At 34.8% G+C, this 22,623-nt stretch overlaps 1 protein-coding gene and 1 non-coding gene across 2 annotated transcripts; one reads left to right on the top strand and one right to left on the bottom strand.

The window, feature by feature from the left end:
• Nucleotides 1-8,204: 8,204 nt before the first annotated feature.
• Nucleotides 8,205-10,277, top strand: LOC148205897 (uncharacterized). The gene is made up of 8 exons (XM_088105619.1): nucleotides 8,205-8,282; nucleotides 8,365-9,017; nucleotides 9,091-9,172; nucleotides 9,412-9,534; nucleotides 9,613-9,741; nucleotides 9,833-9,936; nucleotides 10,028-10,118; nucleotides 10,191-10,277. Exons 1-8 carry the CDS (start codon nucleotides 8,220-8,222, stop codon nucleotides 10,275-10,277), a joined length of 1,332 nt encoding a protein of 443 aa, XP_087961745.1. The 5' UTR covers nucleotides 8,205-8,219.
• Nucleotides 10,278-19,998: 9,721 nt separating this feature from the next.
• Nucleotides 19,999-20,071, bottom strand: TRNAR-ACG (transfer RNA arginine (anticodon ACG)). Its single transcript has one exon. It is a non-coding gene; the product is annotated as a tRNA-Arg (tRNA).
• Between the last annotated feature and the right edge of the window lie 2,552 nt (nucleotides 20,072-22,623).

Genomic DNA, 22,623 nt, shown 5'->3' with positions numbered 1-22,623 from the left:
GTATCGACAAACTCATTTAATATATGTTGATAAACTTGTATAATCAGTATATGGATATACTCGTATAACATATATTACTAGACTCATCTAATAAATGTATATTTAAACTTGTGTAATGTGTATTACAAGACTCGTATAATTAATAAGTGTAATAAATATATTAGGTTTAAACCCTCGGATGGTCCTGATATTTGTATGGGAATCTCAAGTGGGTCCTCGTATTTGCAACTGTCTCAATTGGGTCATAATATTTGAAAAATTGAGTCAATTTTGCCCTATCCATTAAGTTGTCACAAACGACGTTAATTGGTGCTGACATGGTACACAGATATTATGTTGATGTGTAAGTATTATATATTACGTGGAATTTGTTATTTAAATAAAGAGTGTTTGACGTGACAACCAAATGTAATTGTTTATTTAGATATTTGTTTAGACATTTTTATTGAAATAAGATTAGAGAAAGATAATGAGGGATTTGGTCACTACGAGAAGAGGAATTGGAATCCTAGAGAAGACAAGACAATCAACTGCATTCTATCAATCCCAAACCCATTAGGGTTTTTCTCCTCTCCCACCAGACCAATTGGTCTCTGCATGCTCTACTTGAATCCAAAGAGAACCAGAGGAACCCCAGAAGCCTCATCTCCTCCGCTCATGCGCGTCCGCCTCAGCCTCCACCCAATCGGTTGTTGCCGTCGTTCACCGTTGGAGGCATCGCCGGCCATGGCGCCGGGTCCTTCCTTCTCCTTATTCTCTTTGTGCGTGAGAAAGAAGCTCTCGCATTCCTCCTTCAATTGCCTCTTAAGCGAGCCCGGCCGCCGCGAGCCAGGGCGCCACCAACGCCACCGATCGTTGCCAAGCTCATCGTTGGTCACCGCGTCATCCCATTTGGATGGCAAAGTCCGCCCGTTATTGAAAGGAAATAGAGCAGAACCAACCTACTTGCAGGCAGCACTCGTATGCAAAGGAACTCACTCCGAACACCGACCCTTTTGCATAGCAGCACCTGCGTGAAGATAATTAGGCGTTCCAAGACTCGAAAAATTGGCAGAGCAAGAACCAAACCTTCGAGAACAAACAATGCTCTTCTTCATGGCCCCTAATCCCAAACGAGGCGAAGAAACATTGCCATTTCAAACGGCATTGTTCAGATCTAACGAAGCAGGCCTTCGCCGATCGTGCTTCTTCAATAACGCCTCAGATCTTGATCTTCGATCCTGACACTCTTTAAGCAAAAAATAAAAAAGTAAAAATAACAGAATAAAATAAACCAAAATGCTTGAATTGGAAAGTTGAAATTCTAGTAGGTTTGGTACCTTTGAGAGCTAGAATAAAAGAGCTCTTGGCAGAATCAAATTCCAAGGGTTGATTTTCGTCCTCAGTGTCACCACCGTCACTATCTTCTTCCTTTTGGACTTCAATACAGAAAGTACATCAACAAAACAATAGAGTCTGTGAGTCCAAGAGTTTGAGGAAGTCGAAGTAGTTGTAGTTTGGGGTTTTGGTGGTTGTCGTCATTCATTTTAGCTACGTTCTCCCGATTGGTTATCTCAAATCATATATATCTTCAATTTTTACTTAAAAACTAATGTACAAAATAAATCCAGCAGAAGAATCATCACAAGCGAAGTTCCAACCGCAACCGGTGACCCGCGGCGAGGCCCATGGCCTGACTGGATGAAGAAGGCACGGTGGTTAATGGTCTTTCAATTCTAAATCCCTAATTCCCTTTTCAATTCACTCTTTCCCTTACCATTTTCAATCCCCTAATCTATTATTTTAACATAAACCAATTCAACTTTGTCATATCATAATCCTTGAATTTAAATAAAAATTCCACATAATCAAGTAATGCACGTCAGCATAAACACGTCAGCTCCTTTTAACGCTGTTTGTGAAAACTTAACGGACAGGACAAAATTGGCTCAATTTTACAAATATTTGGACCTAATTGAGACTATTACAAATACGAGGACTCATTTGAGATTCCCCAACAAATATGAGGACGATCCGGAGGTTTAAACCAATATATTATAATTTAATATAAAAATCACGAATGTAATATGTTGTAAGACAAAATTATTGCATGACATTTTTTTATATGATATTATAATCATTTTGTCTTATAAATAAATATATATTAGATTTTAAATGATATTATTTAAAAAAGTAAAATATATTTTTCTAACTTTTATTTTAATAAAATAACTAAGTAATTAGAAATAAAAAAAAGGATAGAATTAAAAATGAAAAAAAAAATAGCATAAAAAAATAATATTTTAAATATAAATTTTTGTGTGAGATAAAATTATCACATAACAATTTTTTTATATGACATTGTAAACAATTTTTATTAGAGTTAAATATGTTTTTGTCCTATAACTTTATGTGAATATTGGAATTAGTCCATGTTTAAAACTTTGACCCAATTTAATCCCTTAACTTTAAAAATGTGTGGATTTAGTCATTTTAACCAAGTTATGTTAAGTATATTTGACATTAATATCCTTTTATTATAACATTTGAGTTGTTATATTATTGAACACATATTTTTTTCAATTTTAGTTGAGAAACGCATTTGAAACTTTAAATAAACTTACTAAAATTTGGTTAAAATGAATAAATTTATGATGTTCTAAAGATTACGGACTAAATTAGTGCAATGTTTCAAAGAGAGACTAACTCCAATTTTCACTTAAGGTTAAGGGATCACAAATATATTTAACCATTTTCATTATTAATAAATATATTTTATTTTTTAAAAATAATATTATATTAAGATATAAAAGTAAAATATATTTTTCTAAATTTAATTTTATCAAACGACCAAGTACTTAAAAATCATAAAAGAATAAATGAAAAATAAAAAAAGATAGTATAAAACAATAATTAATACTTTAAATATAATTTATTCTTTAATAAAAGGATAAAATTAAGAATGAAAAAAATGACATATAAAAGATTTAATAATTTGAGTATAAGTTATTCTTTAATAATTTATTAAATGATCAATTAATTATAAACGTATAAAATTAAGAATTAAAAAATAGTATAGAAATATATTTTTAATTTTAGGGTAAATTATTTTAAAATGAAATAAATGGATAAGAGAGTAAAATAATTTTGTGCATTAAAAAATTAACTTTTTGGACCTTGTCAACCAAATAGACATATATAATAAAGTAAACTTTTGAGTATCTTATTTTCTTATAGTATAATAGACAATATAACATGGGTGATATTTTCAAGTGGTGACAACTATCAGAAGTGAATTCTTCTTCATGTGGGTTGTGTGGTCACTGACTATAGTAAAAGAGAAATCATCAATTATTACTAAGACCAACACTCCAAAAGTAGTATGAAAATGAAAAAGGTCAAACTGTCACTCTGTAATGTTCTTAAAGACCAACATTTTTGTTAAAATCTGAGATTCTATTGACAAACTGATAATGTCAAGGATTTATTAAAGACCATAAAGGAGCAATTTGTCACCTCTAATAAATCTCTTACTAACACTTGTAATGTAATTTTCATCCATAAAGTTCATTGGGATTATAGTAGTATGTGATCATATCATGCACATAAGAGATATCGTGATTCAATTGAAAGCGTTGGAGATTACAATGTTTGACTCTTTCTCGGTGCACTATATTATGTATATTTTGCCTTGTCTTTATGTTCCATTTTAAATTCTCCTGTAGATAAATGGTTAATTATGAATTATTAATTATGTGTCTTCAATAAGAGGAAATATAACTAATGAAAGAAGGAGAGAAAGCGAACTTGACTAGGTAAGTTAAAAGTAAGAAGAATCAAGTAAATCACAAAAGAAAAATTATTGCTCAACCATTCATAAAGAATGAGTCAAAGTTTTTCTTTAGTAAAAAGAAATAACACACCGAAAAATTGTCAAAAATGTAAGAATTTGCATTTATTTTTGTTTGTTGTGATTTTGACCATGAAAAACACATTCTCTCACGTAGCAAAAGACAATGACAATTCTTAATACTTTTTCAACTTTCTTAAAAGAAACTTGAAACTTGCTTCTCAAATAAATAAGGTTGCTTGGAGAAGAATAAGGGGAATATTACTCTCATTTATGTACTTAAGAAGAAGAAAAGCATATAAGCAATTCAAATTATCATCCATCAAAAGATAAGTCTTACAAGAGGCAAGAGGTCTTATTTATAGATGTCTTGACTCCTTGCACCTAATTATACAAAAAAAAAAAATGTGGTACATAAGCTTAAAGTGGATGTCCCAAAGTAATAAACCAATGCTTTAATTAAACTTATTGTTGGTTTCTCTCAAGTGATGTGAAACTTTTGTACTTCAAGTCTTCTTTTTCATGACTTGGTTGTATTTGCCTCAATTTTTCCATGGTCTTGAACGTCCAAACAAAGCCCAATTGATTCCCAAACCCATACGACTTTTCACATAATTCAACAAAAATACAAACTAAATATACATATATACAATTTGTACAATACTGAGAAGAAAGAAGAAAGTTCCTAACAGCATACACTATAAAGTAGAGGAATCTTCTTTGAGATTTCTTCTTCAATTCTTCTAGCCATGAACCTTGTTAGGGTCCAATGTGATGCTCTCAAATTGTCCTCCACCAATATATGTATCTTTAGTTCCAATGATATACTTTGGATGACTTTAAAGTTTTTAACATTAAAGTAAGCTACAATATGGAAAACAAGTCAATAATGTAAGATCAAATCAAGATGAAGATACTATGGTACATACATTTAATATGGACAAGCACCTCATCTGATTCTCTAAATTATAATGGTGTAACAAAATGAAGAAATAAAACATTAAGAGAAGAAACTAAACTCTAGAGCTATTAATAGTATTTCATTTGATATGTTGTTGAAAAGTTTAAATTACACAAAAATAAAAAAATAGTGATTGAAAATTGACAAAAGTCAATCATTAATTAATCGATTTTACGATTGATTTTGTGACCGATTCAATGACTAATTTAGTAACAAATTATGTGATTGATTTTGTGACTAACAGTGATTGAATTTTAAACGTTTTAGTAACTGATATATAATTACAAATTCGGTCACTAATAGTAATTTTTCAGAAATAAAAATATATCTTGTATTTATACACATTTTCAAACATTATATCTGTATAACATTTGAAACATAAAATATTTTATAAATTCATAGCTAAATAATATTAGATTAGAATATATTTTTCATGTATCTAAGTTAAAACAAGTAATGATGTAAAAGAAAAGGGTAAGCATGATAAAAACATGTTACATATTTCAGAACCAATCTCTGTCAGTCTATTACTTGAGAACAAACTTTGAATAACTTGATTTCTTGTGTTTGTTTAGGTGGGGATGTAATGAATGAGCTTTTGAAATGACTTGGAATTTAATATGTCAATACACTGTTACAAGTTTGCGACCTGACGTGTGGAACATAGCAATTGCATGATATTGGCAGTCCTCAAAGTAAGTATCAGAACTTAGCAATTTGTTAGCTTTTAGGATGAATCTTGGGCTTCGACAATGTGATTTTTATTTTCATGCGGACAAATTTTCATTTTCTTTATCGCAGTTTAAAAGTGATTTTAACTTCAGGGAAATGGAACAAAGGACTAAAGAAAATATATAGTATAAATAAGAAAATAATCTACATCAATGCTACAACTACAAATGCATGAAGCATATGACATAATTAACACTGAAGACGGATATGGCCTTCGTCTGATTAGTCTAAAATCAACTATTATTTTTGATTTATAGTAAGATCTAGATTTACACTTTTGACATTTTAAACCAGTTACTTCTATTTACTTTATTTCACTTTTTTTTTTCGATCTTTCTTTGCAAAATCCAAGTCTAAGCAATAAGTATTTGCTAAAGACACTTCGAGGTTCAAGTTAGTTTTCAATTACCGATAGGTTATCACAGTTAAGTTTTAAATGTCGAATAAATGTAACCATCTACCTCTTTACCTTATCTCTGTATTTATATATTTCGAAATGGAATTTGATTAAGTTGATCCAATCACGGCCTAAAGTGTTCTAAGCATGTTTTCTACTTTATTAATCGAATTACGAGATCTTTAATGTATTATGGACCAAACGGTTGCAAGATCGTTATTGACTATTCAGTTAATATTACACGAAGATTGCAAAAGTTAACTTTATATGTATTTGACTGACCAGGTGACATGTACTTATCGGTGTATACGTTACAATTTATAATTTTATAATAGTCATCAGTCTAACATTTAAAAAAATATCTCTTGAAACTTCTTCCAACAACTTTTATGAATTAAGGCACAAATTTGCTTTCAATTTCTACTATAACTTTAAGCATACATGAAAGAAAAGAAAAAGAGAGATTTTTTTATAAATTCTAAACAAATTTTGATAAATTTAAGATACAATTTGACTAAAAAACCTCAAACATTTATACAAAATTAATAAAAATATTCTGTTTACGATAATGTAATAGAATATTATAATTAAGCTAAAGTAAAATAAAATATCATATAAAATCTTATAAAAGATTTAAAGTAGAGATACTATAGATACAAAAATAATTAGCATGTTATCACGATCGTGTATTTTAATTTTGGTTAAATATGTTTTTGTTATTTAATTTTTTTCCAAATTGTACTTGTAATTTTCAAAATAACAAATTGATGTCCTGCCATTTAATATTACTGTTATATGTTTAGTTTCTTATCTTCTAAAAGTTTCATTCTTCGAATCTCCTTTGTTAAAGAATAGGAAAATGTTATGTTGACAACCAATTTTTGCCAACAATTTGACAACGCCAGGTGGCGTCTTTGCATTGGCCAAAATAAAATAAAAGAAAATGGGGAGAAGTTATCAAGCTGAGGGCAAAATTGGAAGAAAAGTTTAAAACTTTACGAAATTGGTTTCGCGGTTTTCGTTTTCTTATTTTTGTTGTAACCTCTGGAGTTCTATCATCCCTTCCATCTTCTCTCTCGTTCTATCCTGTATGTTCTCTTTCAAAAACTAGTTGCGTTTTTGCGTGTTGTGGGATTTGGTTTTTCACTTCTTTCATGTGGTAGTTGTTGTTGTCTTCTATCTTTTCTGTGGTTGGAAGGTCGGTGCCATTTTCGGTGTGGTCACATTGTTGTGGACTTCCGTCTCTTCGACGAGGCTGTGGAGCATTGTTTTCTTTCGTTGTTGGTGTGGTGGTGTTTTTGTTGTAAGTCATAAAGGTCGAACCCTAACTCTATCTTTTACATTGTCTTTTTGGTGTTTCAGTAACCGTAATTATTTAACCAGTGTGGATTGTTATTTTGTTAGTATAGGTGCAATGGAAGGGCAAAAACGAAGTGTAAGATAAATTATAATTTTCTTTTTATAGATAATTTACTATTATAAAAATTGTAGTTATTAATAAAGTTATGATCATTTTTGTGTAGTGGCGGCTTCTTATCTCGATGGACTCATCGATCATTATTGAAATGAATCGTTTACTAGGAAAGTGTCATGTGGAGCGCATTAGGATGACTCCATTTATGTGGTGTTTGAATATTCATAGCTCTGTGGAGGTGAATTTGAAATTATTGAAGGTTATGGTTTGCAGGTGGGTCGGGCATGATAATAGTTTTAGAGTAAGTCAACAGTTGGTGCCCTTTTCAGTTATTGATGTGTTCATGAGCATAGGTTTAGAAATAGGTGGTTTAGAGATTCCGTTTGATGAAGTAGTTGTTGGATTGGTTGGTGAAATGTTCAAATAAAAAACTATCACTTTAAAGGAGTTGACGGACATGTTTAATGTCATTGTGCATGATAATAACATTGATGTTGATGTAGTATGTAGGTTATATATATTAGTTTGTTTGGTTGTTTTTTATTTTCCTAGGAAATCAAGGCATGTTTGTAACATGCCTTTTGCAGTGTCAGATGACTTAGACAGTTTGTGTCTATACGATTGGTGCACCGGTGTACATAAAAATATTGTACAGAATTTAAATAAATGTAAGAAGAAAATTATGAGAGGAGGTACCGCGCAGTCACTCACTCTTAGTGGCAATGTGGCACTGTTGCAGGTAACATGATTTATAGTTTATTATTTTGATGTACTGTAGAACATTGCCAATTAGGTTTGATGAAATAATATTATGATATTGTAGGCTTGGGCGGTTGAAAGACTTTCTTTGCATGGTCATGCTTCACACAGCTTTTTCACGCGCATAATGCGATGGTTCCCGTATAAATCAAGGACCGAAAAAATTGAACATATATTTAAGACCGGAGATGTAAGTGTTTTGATATTTGTTATTTTTGATGTAAAAATTGATTGTCTTATTTGTCAAAATTTGTTGTGTGATAATGGTGCAGTTAAATCTGGAGTGGTATGTAAGAAAGGAAGATCGTCATCGCCCGAAAATCTGTGTAGCTTTCCACATGGATGACGGAGGGATGAGTGAAGGATCCTTGGCTGAAGGATCCAAGGTTGAGAAAGATGATGACGAAAGCTCTGATGACGGCACATGGGAAGTAGGTGCCGAGGAGAGATTGAGGAAAAACAATGAAGATCTTAGAGCATTGAATGCCAAGATTGAAGTTCTTACTAGGGAGTTATTTGAAATTTGTCAAACTCCAATCTTTACTGAAGAAGATGCATGTGGTACTGATGAAGAAGTTGCTGGTGGAGTTGATGAAGCACCTGAAGTTGGAGGTGACGAAGAGCCTGAAGTTGGTCATGATTGTGGATTTGAACAACAAGGTGATGGTAATGCAGTTGATGACCCCCTAGGTGCATATACGGAAGTAAGAGGGGAGGATAAAACCGCATATGAAAATGAGATAGTTTCAAGAAGTCATGATAACATTGTTTGTATTGAAATCCATGATGATGGTGATGAAGAAGAATGGGAGGCCGTACCATTGGTTATCCCCCCATTGCGCAGTTTTGTTGGGGATCCAAGCACCACTATTGATGTAGACCAATTGTACAGAGCAGTCAGCGTCAGAGAGATCACTGTATACAGGTATTTGCTTTGAATTGTAGTTGTGGTTGGCGAATCTCTATTGTTTGTGATGGACTAATATTTATATGTTTAGGGTTGTATGCGAGATAATTGGGCAAACCTTGAGCACGACTTCATTTTACACTTTGGCCCCGATAAAATACGTCGATAACATGGTTAGTATTGTGACATTTCTGTGTTTCATGTTGTAGTTTATGTTAGTAATGTGAAAATTTTTTATTGTGTAGGTGGTGTTATTTGCTTGTACGATGTTTATGTACTTTGAGAAAAGGTTGTGCAGTGTTGTTAAGAGGATTCATTTTAGTCCATTATACTCGATAAATAAAATTTGATATTGTATCATATATTTCATTGATAAATGATTTTTGATTGATGATTTTGAAATTGTCCACAGCACCATATTCTTACAGATTATAGGAAACGTCCACAGAATCGTCATGTTTGGACGCTTCATAACTATAACAGTTATCTGCGTTGCGATCAGTTTGGACTTGGAGACATTGCCACAGCTGACTTTGTGAGTAACCTTTAATGTGCAATATTTGTCCAGTTTTGGTCGGAAATGTGTTATTGATATTGTTTTTATTGTTTGTAGTTGTTTATGCCATTTGTCCACGATGATCATTGGTGGTGTTATTCAATGAAATTGAGTTCATTAGAGATATTTGTGATTGACTCATTGGGTAAGGGGATCAGAGACAGGAAAAGGATAGACACAGCTGTTGTAAGATTCCACATATTTCATTGTTGATGACCCTGTGATTGTCAAATAACCCTGTATTGTTTAACATTTTTTTGTATTTGTTAACTGGTAGGCTGAAAATATGGCACGTTTTTTTTGCCTCTTGATGAATAGACCGGAAGGTAGTATTGGTCCTTTGACTGTTAAACAAGCAAATATGCCATCCCAACCAAACTTGTAAGTTTTTTGAATTGTACTGCTGTATTATATTGTGTTGTGATGAATATATGGTGAAAAGTAATTTTATGTGGTGGGTATATTATTTCAGACATGATTGTGGAGTCATAATGTTGAAAGCAATGGAAATTTGGGATGGAGACGACAAATACAACGAAAAAAGCATGCCTCAATATACAACTGTAAGTAGCAATTGTGTGTTTGTTAAAATTATTTTATGTGTTGGTTTCTAACGGGGAAAATGTTGGTTTCAGGAGGAGCTGCTTGGGATTAGAAAGAAATATGTATGTGAATGGATCCTGGACAACGAGAACATAAGACGAATGGACGCCCTAGAGTGATATGGCATTCTTTAGGATTGCTTACACATGAACAAATTTGTCTTGTAACACAGCATGTTTATATATGTACATAATGTTAGTTGACAATGTAGACATTGTTTTTGTAATAAGATTATTGGTTGGATTTTCAATTTAATTGTTTTGACGTTGTGTTTGTTATAATGAATAAATCTTTTATTGAAAAAATAACGCACCATTATAACAAGTATTTCTAAAGTAAGGGAGGGTTTCATAAGTGAAATTAAGGGTCATTACTGCGAGGGAGTTGAACAAGTTCTGAGTTGGGCTGGTGAAAAAACTAAATGGTAATCATTTACAGTGGGTTAGTAAACGATTATGCGACAATAATGTGTGTTTTGTATAGAAATTTAATTGAAATAGTGAACCAGGGTGACTTTGGTGACCATTGGAAAAAACTGTTAGTTTGACTCAGAGTTGCACTTGTGTTTGGAAGATGTTGGTGTTTTAATGGTCTTAGAGGGTAGTAGGTGATGTGAGGTGACCCCAAGTAGTGGGGAAGAACCCATTTTCAGTGGGGGAAACAACTTGGGCAAGGCCTGAGCTAGTCTGCTGAAAAACACACATTCGTAATCGTTTACATAGTCCTGGTAAACGATTACGCGAGAATATTCCATGCATTGTACAGAAACTTCAACTGCATTAGTCAATCAGGGTAACATGGGTGACCATTGTCAAAAACAGTTTGCTGGAGTCACATGTGGACTTGTATTTGGAAGATGTTAGTCATTGACTGTTGGTAGATGGTGGTTGGTGATGTGATGTGACCCCAAGGAGTGGGGAATGAGCTAATGTGAGTAGAGGTACCAAGTTGTGGAAGGGCTGAGTGAGTCTGCTCAAAACACCCTGTCGTAATCGTTTACAATGTCTTGGTAAACGATTACGAGAGAGAAATCTAGACTTTGTACAGAAACCCCAACTGAAGTAGTCAGTCAGGGCAACATAAGTGACCATTGTCAAAACATTATGTTTGACTCAGACGTGCACTTGTGTTTGGAAGTTGTTAGTCTTTGACTGTTTGTAGATGGTGCTTGGTGATGTGATGTGACACCAAAGAGTGGGGAGTGACCTATTTTGAGTGGGGGGACCAAGTTGTAGAAGGGTTGACTCAAATTGGTCAAAAAACGCTGTGGTAATCGTTTACAGTGTCTTCGTAAACGATTACCCGAGAGAAATCCATATTTTGTACAAAAACTTCACCTGAAGTAGTCAGTCAAGGTAACATGGGTGACCATTGTCAAAAACAGTATGTTTCAGTCACATTTGCACTTGTGTTTGGAAGATGTTGGTGTTTGACTGTTGGTAGACGGTGCTTGGTGATGTGATGTGACCCCAAGTAGTGGGGAGTGACCCATTTTGAGTGAGGGGACCAAGTTGTGCAAGGGATGAATCAGATTGGTCCAAAAACCCTGCTGTAATCGTTTACACAGTCCTGGTAAACGATTACGTGAGAGAAAATAAGGTTTTGTACAAAAACTTCAACTGAACTAGTAATTCAGAGTAATACGGGTGACCATTGTCAAAACCAGTATGTTTGACTCACATTTACACTTGTCTTTGGAACATGTTGGTGTTTGACTGTTGGTAGCTTGTGCTTGGTGATGTCATGTGACCCCAAGGAGTGGGGAATGACCCATTTTGAGTGGGGGGACCAAGTTGTGCAAGGGATGAATGAGACTGGTCAAAAACCCCTGTTGTAATCGTTTACACAGTTCTGGTAAACAATTACACGAGAGAAAATAAGGTTTTGTACAGAAACTCCAACTGAAGTAGTCAGTTAGGGTAACATGGATGACCATTGTCAAAACCAATATGTTTGACTCACATTTGCACTTGTCTTTGGAACGTGTTGGTCTTTGACTGTTGGTAGATGGTGCTTGGTGATGTGATGTGACCCCAAGTAGTGGGGAGTGACCCATTTTGAGTGGGGGGACCAAGTTGTGCAAGGGATGAATCAGACTAATCCAAAAACCTTACTGTAATCGTTTACACAGTCCTGGTAAACGATTGCGCGGGAGAAAATAAGGTTTTGTACATAAACTTCAACTGAACTAGTCAGTCAGGGTAACACAAGTGACCATTGTCAAAACCAGTATGTTTGACTCACATTTGCACTTGTCTTTGGAACATGTTGGTGTTTGACTGTTGGTAGCTTGTGCTTGGTGATGTCATGTGACCCCAAGGAGTGGGGAATGACCCATTTTGAGTGGGGGGACCAAGTTGTGCAAGGGATGAATGAGACTGGTCAAAAACCCCTGTTGTAATCGATTACACAGTTCTGGTAAACGATTACGCGAGAGAAAATAAGGTTTTGTACAGAAACTCCAACTGAAGTAGTCATTCAGGGTAACACGGGTGACCATTGTCAAAACCAGTATGTTTGACTCACATTTGCACTTGTCTTTGGAACATGTTGGTTTTTGACTGTTGGTAGATGGTGATTGGTGATGTGATGTGACCCCAAGTAGTGGAGAGTGACCCATTTTGAGTGGGGCGACCAAGTTGTGCAAGGGATGAATCAGACTGGTCCAAAAACCCTGCTGTAATCGTTAACACAGTCCTGGTAAACGATTACGCGAGAGAAAATAAGGTTTTGTACAGAAACTTCAACTGAACTAGTCAGTCAGAGTAACACGGGTGACCATTGTCAAAACCAGTATGTTTGACTCACATTTGCACTTGTCTTTGGAACATGTTGGTGTTTGACTGTTGGTAGCTTGTGCTTGGTGATGTCATGTGACCCCAAGGAGTTGGGAATGACCCATTTTGAGTGGGGGGACCAAGTTCTGCAAGGCCTGAATCAGACTGCTACAAAAACCCTGCTGTAATCGTTTACACAGTCCTGGTAAACGATTACGCGAGGGAAAATCATGTTTTGTACAGAAACTTCAACTAAAGTAGTTAGTCAGGGTAACATGGGTGACCATTGTCAAAACCAGTTCATTTCAGGCAGAAGTCCACCTCTAAGTGGATGGGGAGGTACTATTTGGTAAGTGGTGTTTGTGTTTTACTTACAACTGCAATTCTATTAAGTGTATCATAAATTAAACATTACATATTAAATGACGAAAATTGAGGAAGTAGTTTGACAGTAAAGAACTTCATTAAATTAAAGACTTCAAATTATGAAAATAGGAACTGTGATACATAGTTTTTTTATAGTGCAGAAAATAAAGCCTAAACAAGCAATTCTAAGTCTGAGGATTTTTTTCAGAACCACTTTGCAAGTGTTGCAGTTGTTCTTCAATGTTCCCAACGCGCGATTGCAACGTATCAAACCTTGTAGTGATGACCATGTCCATGTTTCCAAATCAAGTTTCAAGGTCATCAAATCGAGTTTCAAAGGCATCAAATCTTGTACCAACGAAGGTCTGAAGTTGTTCTATGCGGTTCATGACATTATTTAGTGTTGTAGATGAACTGCCTTGTTCATCATCTTCTCCTTGTTGATCTTGACCTTCTTGTAAGGGGGGTGGGGGGCGTTGCCTTTGGGAACCCATTCTCCATCATCATTTTGCACATAACCAAGTGATGCTACAACTTCACTACCCATTTTTTGCTTGAACTTCACTTCTGAAATGGGATCAGTGTCAGTAGGCACTTGAAAGTGTTCCATGAAGATGATTATCAAATGTGGATATGGCACAAATGCTTGGAAATGGGCACAAATAGGCACAAATGTTTATTGAACGAGATTTCAACTCCAATGGGCACAAATGGACACAAGAATTTGCTCGTGATGTTGCCGACGAAACTTATGAACGAGATTTCAACTCCAATGCTTGGAAATGGGCACAAATGTTTATTGAACACCACGGTACACTCAATCTCATACACGGTTCAAACAACATTATTACGTTCACGAGTTGTAATCTCTTTTCATATATTTTTTGTCATTGGAGGTCTCGTAACGGATGGAAAATTCGAAAACGTCAACTCCCTCCAAGAGGCAAAATCAGCAGAGGTCCTTCCATTTGTTGCTTGCATATTGAAAGAGTGCAAGCCAAATGGGTTGGGAGATATGCAGTTGACTGTTAAGGTATTATTTCCTTTATTCAACAACAGTACATGTTATGGTAGATTAATAACTTATTATATGTTTGAAGGACCCAACTGCCATGATGAAGGCTTCCTTGCACAAGAAAGTTCTTGAAGATCCTCAAATTGCAGACAATATCGGAGTTGGTTCCGTTATGCTACTCAATCTTGTAACCCATCCATTTTGTACTTAACTAGCATAATTATTTTCTTGGTCTTTCAATGTTCTTCTTCTCACTAATTTGGTTTGTACATTTAGGTCCACCCCTTCACTACATTTCGGCAAAACTACTACCTCAATATTACGCATCGCTCTATAGTCAAGGTTTTTCTAGCTCATGTTTGTCCTCCAACAATTGACCTCGTTAAGGAGACCCCAAAACCTGTCGTTCGACTCCCTATGTGGGCAGAGAAGAAACTCAATGTGGATGACATCCTCCGGAAATTTGTACCTCCATCTGACCAACCATCAACGTCCAAACAACCAGACAACCAGTAGTGGGTTTTGGATAACTGTAATTTTATATTAAGACCATTATAAGTATGTAATGGATAACTGTAACATTTCAAACCTACAATGTATTATTGTTGTGTATGGTGTGTACCTTAATTTCTATTAATGTTGTGTTATGATGAATTTGATTTTGTTATACAAATGTTTTGAAGTTAATTGTTGGCATGCTTTGCTATCAATTCCCACCCTCTACCACAACTGTAATACCAACATGAACCCCATAGCACTGGATCTGTGGCTAAAATTAAATTGTTTTGTCCATACGTCCAAAGACAAGTGCAAATGTGAGTCAAACATATTGGTTTTGACAATGGTCACCCATGTTACCCTGACTGACTACTTCAGTTGAAGTTTCTGTACAAAACATGATTTTCTCTCGCGTAATCATTTACCAGGACTGGGTAAACGATTACAGCAGGGCTTTTTGACCAGTCTCATTCATCCCTTGCACAACTTGGTCCCCCCACTCAAAATGGGTCATTCCCCACTACTTGGGGTCACATCACATCACCAAGCACCATCTACCAATAGTCAAACACCAACATCTTCCAAAGACAAGTGCAAATGTGAGTCAAACATACTGGTTTTGACAATGGTCACCCGTGTTACCCTGACTGACTACTTCAGTTGAACTTTCTGTACAAAACCTTATTTTCTCTCGCGTAATCGTTTACCAAGACTGTGTAAACAATTACAGCAGGGTTTTTGGAGCAGTCTGATTCAGCCCTCCCACAACTTGGTCCCCCAAATCAAAATGGGTTCTTCCCCACTACTTCGGGTCACATCACATAACCAAGCACCATCTACAAACAGTCAAACACCAACATCTTCCAAACACAAGTGCAGATGTGACTGAAACATACTGTTTTTGACAATGGTCACCCATGTTACCCTGACTAACTAATTCAGGTGAAGCTTTTGTACAAAATATGGATTTCTCTCGGGTAATCGTTTACGAAGACACTGTAAACGATTACCACAGGTTTTTTGACCAGTTTGAGTAAGCCCTTCCACAACTTGGTCCCCCCACTCAAAATGGGTCATTCCCCACTACTTGGGGTCACATCACATCACCAAGCACCATCTACCAACAGTCAAACACCAACATATTCCAAACACAAGTGCAAATGTGACTGAGACATACTGTTTTTGACAATGGTCACCCATGTTACCCTGACTGACTACTTTAGGTGAAGTTTTTGTTCAAAATATGGATTTCTCTCAGGTAATCGTTTACGAAGACATTATAAACGATTACCACAGGGTTTTTTGACCAGCCTGATTCATCCCTTGCACAACTTGGTCCCCCCACTCAAAATGGTCATTCCCCACTACTTGGGGTCACATCACATAACCAAGCACCATCTACAAACAGTCAAACACCAACATCTTCCAAATACAAGTGCAGATGTGACTGAAACATACTGTTTTTTACAATGGTCACCCATGTTACCCTGACTGACTACTTCAGGTGAAGTTTTTGTACAAAATATGGATTTCTCTTGGGTAATCGTTTACGAAAACACTGTAAGCGATTACCACAGGGTTTTTTGACCAGTTTGAGTCAGCCCTTCCACAACTTGGTCCCCCCACTCAAAATGGGTCATTCCCCACTACTTGGGGTCACATCAAATCACCAAGCACCATCTACAACCAGTCAAACACCAACATCTTCCAAAGACAAGTGCAAATGTGACTGAAACATACTGGTTTTGACAATAGTCACCCGTGTTACCCTGACTGACTACTTCAGGTGAAGTTTCTGTACAAAACATGATTTTCTCTCGCGTAATAGTTTACGAAGACACTGTAAACGATTACCACAGGGTTTTTTGACCAGTTTGAGTCAGCCCTTCCACAACTTGTTCCCCCCAATCAAAATGGGTCATTCCCCACTCCTTGGGGTCACATCACATCACCAAGCACCATCTACCAACAGTCAAACACCAACATCTTCCAAAGACAAGTGGAAATGTGACTGAAACATATTATTTTTTACAATGGTCACCCATGTTACCCTCACTGACTACTTCAGGTGAAGTTTTTGTACAAAATATGGATTTCGCTCGGGTAATCGTTTACGAAGACACTGTAAACGATTACCACAGGGTTTTTTAACTAGTCTGATTCATCCCTTGCAGAACTTGGTCCCCCCACTTAAAATGGGTCATTCCCCACTACTTGGGGTCACATCACATCACCAAGCACCATCTAGCAACAGTCAAAAACCAACATCTTCCAAAGACAAGTGGAAATGTGATTGAAACATATTGGTTTTGACAATGGTCACCCATGTTACCCTGACTGACTACGTGAAGTGAAGTTTCTGTACAAAACATGATTTTCTCTCCCGTAATCGTTTATCAGGACTGTGTAAACGATTACAGCAGGGTTTTTGGAGCAGTCTGATTTAGCCCTTCCACAACTTGGTCCCCCAACTCAAAATGGGTTCTTCCCCACTACTTGGGGTCACATCACATAACCAAGCACCATCTACAAACAGTCAAACACCAACATCTTCCAAACACACGTGCAGATGTGACTGAAACATACTGTTTTTGACAATGGTCACCCATGTTACCCTGACTGACTACTTCAGGTGAAGTTTTTGTACAAAACCTGGAATTACAACGCATAATCCTTTACCGGGAAACTGTAAACGATTACCGCATAGTTTTTTCACACGACTAACTTAGACCTTGCCCAACTTTGTTCCCCCACTCAGAATGGGTTCTTCCCCACTGCTTGGGGTGACATCACATCACCTACTACCCTGTAAGACCACTCAAACACCAACATCTTACAAACACAGCTGCAACATATCGAACACAAAACTTCAGCAGATACTCAAATCCACAAACCCACAAATCATAATAACAATGCTATTGAAAAAATAAAATATGTGACCAAACCGAAAACTCAAATTTTATATTATTCAACTAAATCCGATACATTACACTTTGTTTTCTTAATCTATTTACAATGATCATTTACTTTCCATTAATCAACTCAATACACATATCACTCATTTTTTATTCTAAGCACTACGGTTCCGGTGTATGGAGTCTTAAGTGCTCTTCCCTTGTAACGCCTTCGTGATCCAACCCTAACATACGTCTTCAAAGGTTGTTGATTTGTGTCAATGTCAGTAGGGGATACAAAACCAGTGTTCATGGATGGTTACGAGGCACACTTTCTCCACCGTTATCTTTATTTTGTCGTCTTGTCTTCTCTTCAGCCAATTGTGCCTCCAAACCTACAACCCTCCTTTTAAGTTCTTCAATTAGAAATTCTTGGTCCTCTAAGGCACGCATAAAAGTTTCTCTTCGATTTCTTTTTTGAATCTTATTTGGTCTTGGTTGGGCATCCTTTCTTGTTGGTGTTGGTCTGTATTCCTTCTTATCCTTTGTTGAAGCACCAACATAAACATCATCAACAACCTGAAATTTAACCACATATTTCAGACTACATAAGTTTTGTCAATATATCAAAACATAACAAAACTTCGGATAACAAACCACATACCAAACCTATCTCCATACACCGTTTTACGAACTTGTCTCCAACACTTCTATTCATCCAATGCAATATTCGTGGAAATTTATCAATTGGACCTTCAGGTGGAACAAAAAGCTCAAAAAACCATACCTAAGAAAAATAAATCATCTTAACTTCTAGTAAAAAACTAAAATCACAAAACAATAAACAAACAATTTACATTTTACATCAACAAGTAATAATTACCTGCAACATGTAAACACAACCATCCACGTAAACGTTTGTTGTACCTTTGCCTTTCTTCAAGCCTTCTGAAGCTTTGCACAAACTACGTAACAAAAAACGATAAACTAGACTACCCCAACAATAACTACCCAAACCACTTAAGTTGTCAACAATATTAAACATTACAGGAAACACTTTTCCGCTAAGTTTTGGAAATAAAATCTCACATATCCCTACCAATAGGTAAAGGCTACAAAAATGATAACAAGGGATCTTTTTCTTGTGTTTTCGCATTAGAATTTTGTATATCGAATTCAAATCCTTTGTTCCTTTACCTATGTATTTCACACATTGAATATTTCCCATTTCCTCCTTTAAGTTAATATTTTCACCATCTGTACTCAATCCCAACCCTAAATAAAAATCATTTTCATTTATATTCAAAACTTTATTTCCAACTAAAAAACCACTACTCGAGTCGTCCCACTTACCCAATAACTCACTCAATATATTTCTACCTAGTTTAACATTTACATTCACATCTAAAAACCACGCAAATGGAGTCTTCGCAATCAATGACCGATGCTCGTCTGTCAAGCGTTCGTTCAACGTACATATATACTTTGTCGAAAAAGAGTGACGAACGGTCAACTGCATCAACCAAAATAAAATAAGCAAAACTACTAAACCCAATAACCAAAACAAAACGATACGAACCCCAAACCTAAACCCAAACCAAAAAACCATGGAACGAAATGGAACGACAAACCACTTACCTTCGTCGTCGGACAATGCTCACCGGACCTTGCCATTGCGCACGATAACATCTACGAAAAACACCGCCTTTACGAAAATGGAGGGAGACAACACGACGCACAGAGAACCATCACAGAGAAAACAAAATGAAGAGGCAGGGACACGAGACCTTCATTTCCAATGAAACAGACATGGGTATTTTGGGATTCTCACTTAAAACAAAACGTACGTACTTCCATTTCCACGGTTTTTAAAACAAATTAATTTTAAATTAAACCTATAAACATGCGACACGTGACGTTGTAAAAAAAGTCTTAAAAAATCGTTGTTAGAATATCGCGACCCTAAAGAATAAAACAAATCATTTATAGTCCTTCAACATCTCTAACCTTTTCACCAATTTTTTATTTTATTGGTCATAATCTCCCAACTGTGTCTTTAATTTTAGTCGCTTCCATTTTACAATAATATTTTTGTTTAAAAATCATCTTTAGGGGGACTCTAAGGTATTATAATTTTCACAAACTTTGTCATGTGGGTCGCCTTAGACCACTCGGCCATCCTGACTTTGATGTTTAAAAATATATATACAGCTTAATGGTTTATTTAACACAATGTAAAAGCTTTTATTAAAATGCAAAATATGAATTATCAAAATGTCTTGTAAAGAAACGACTCCGCTGGGGATCGAACCCAGAATCTCTGGTTCCGTAGACCAGCGCCTTATCCATTGGGCCACGGAGTCATTGTTGTTTACATGGCCATAAATTATGTTATTTAAACGTAATTGATAACTTTTCAATAGAAGAAATTGCCCTGAAATAATTTGGAATCGAAATGTTTAAGTTTGACATCGGACTTTCAAAAGTATTAAAGTTTGAGGAACTAATTAGTAGGAGTTTTTTTGTAGGTTTATTAGTAAATGGAGTGTTTTGAATCTTTTTAATAGGTTCTTTAACTAAATTATTCCAAGTTATATTTTTAATATTTAGTCAATTTTGTTTTTTATTTTTAGTATTAGTTTATGGTAACTTAAATTGGTTTTTTCCCCTAAAAAATTACAACAGTCATTATAAAAGTCACATCAATGTGATATAATTTATCATAATTAAATTAAAATTGTTACATTGATATAATTTTTTAATATTAAAGTCGTATCATTTTTTTATTCGAATCATATCACATTTGCCTTATTTACTTTTAAGTTGTAATTTTTTTAAATTTGTACTAAATTTGATAATTTCATATTAAATTATTAGTAAAAAGTCAACTAAAACTAACCCAAAAAAAATGTATGCAAGGGTGCCCTCTCTAATGTGTGAAGAAAAGAGAAGCAATATAGCTTCTTGATGCACTTTACGCTTTTGACCTTATATATGTTACCAATATAAAATGCATAACTAATTATGCAGTCTACATTTATGACATGCACCACTTTATTATTTAATGTAATTAAATTTTAATTATGAGAATTTTAAAAATTCATTAAAGTTGAAATTAAATTGTTCATCACACAAATCCAAATATCTAAATATTGTAACTTATGTTTATCATTAGAAATTAATTACATTCTATATGCAAATTGCAAATTAATAGTATGTCACAACACCATACATAAGTTAATACAGTAGAAAAGTATTGTGTTTCATTGCTGATTTAAACTGACTCTAAAATTTTTAATTATTCTACTTAAATTGGTAGTAGTAACTCTGTTTCCATATAAAATAAATATTAAAAAATAAATTAAAATTAAATATAAATATAAATTATATTAATTTTTTTTCTTCAAATTTATGTATTTTTATAAAATATTATCAACAAAAGAGATTTAAATATTATTTTCAACTTTATAAATTAAATAATTTGTTTAATCAACGTTAGATCTTAATTAATACCTATTTTCATTAAAATTAAATCAAGGATATGTTTTAATTAATTTTTTTTCTCATCACATGAATCAAATTTACCATAACTTTTTCATTTTTTTCCATCTAAACAATCTTATCTTCTCTATTTTCCCCCTTTTATTTCCCTTCCTGTCCTCACCCCCAATCCAAACAAATAATGCTGTGAAAAAAATTTTAAGGCTTAGATACAATTTGTATTTTAATATATGAATCGAAATAAACAATTTTGAGATATAAAAAGCATTTATGCTTAGGTATTGATTGAGAAAGACAAGAAGCTCTGCCACATTTTGATCAGTTAACAATTTAACAACGTTATGCTATGCCAGCTAAAGTGGCCCTCACAACACGGACACTGTCACTAAAGCTATGTGTAGTAGTAGCTCTGCTTTATCATACTTTTTATCTTTCTTTTCGTTTAGCCATTGATAATCCTCAGGTTTAATTATAATTCTTTGCATGCTTAATGTTTACGCTTCAAAAGCTGATTACATACTTCTAACTCAGCACCGTTATACAGTGCTAGCACCCTAATTGTTTAAGGTGAGGGAGACAGAACATTATCATTAACCCACACACTCTCAGATCATTGTGTTTACTGTTTCAGCTACATATTACACATCAAAATTCCTCACTTGTCTCAAATCCTAACTATAAAATGACTTGTGCTGTTCCACTATTTTCATCATTCACAACTATTTACAACCACTGCCCAACTAGTAGTTATTCATCAAGTGATGGATGGTACAAAAATGGAGAGCTGCAGAACTGCTATAGTTCTTCCTTTCTGCATTATTGCTATGTTAGTTTTTGGTCACTGTTGTGTGGCTGAGAATGTGGTAGAAGATGTTGCTGCAATTCCACCCGCACCGATGGAAAGTGCAGGAGTGCATCTTTGTGCGCAAGCTGTTTTCGTAGCCTTTGCTTTTGTGGTTGCCAGGTTCACCTGAGAAGAGTAATATGATGTTCATTTGCTGAGCTGAGAGAATATACAATTACATCATTTAATTCTTTATTTTCTGTGAGTTGATGTTTGTTTCTGGAATTCATCAATGTAATGTAATCTAATGCTCAGAGAAATTGTTGTTTTCGCAACAGTTATCAACCATCTATGTAATGTTTCCTGTACTTGGATTTTCCGGAGAGTATTTTCTGCTAACTTGAATGTTTGTAACGGAGGCTTCATCCGAAATGTAAGGACTCATGAATATTTGACTTATAATCTCTGATTTTATTAAACTTTATGAAAACTTATCAAAATAAGCTCTTTCGAACGAACTTATTTCAATAAGCTTTCAGTTAAGCTTATTAGTAACTGTGACTCGTGTTTTGTAAGAGCTTATTAAGTGCATGCTCCAAACTTGTATTAATTAAATTAAGTATTATGTTC

Source organism: Vigna umbellata, chromosome 1 (genome assembly GCF_029865625.1).
Source record: "Vigna umbellata cultivar VRB3 chromosome 1, Vumbellata_1.0, whole genome shotgun sequence".
Lineage (NCBI taxonomy): Eukaryota > Viridiplantae > Streptophyta > Magnoliopsida > Fabales > Fabaceae > Vigna > Vigna umbellata.
Note: the sequence above shows the minus strand (reverse complement) of the source record. Positions and strands in the feature narration are given on the sequence as shown.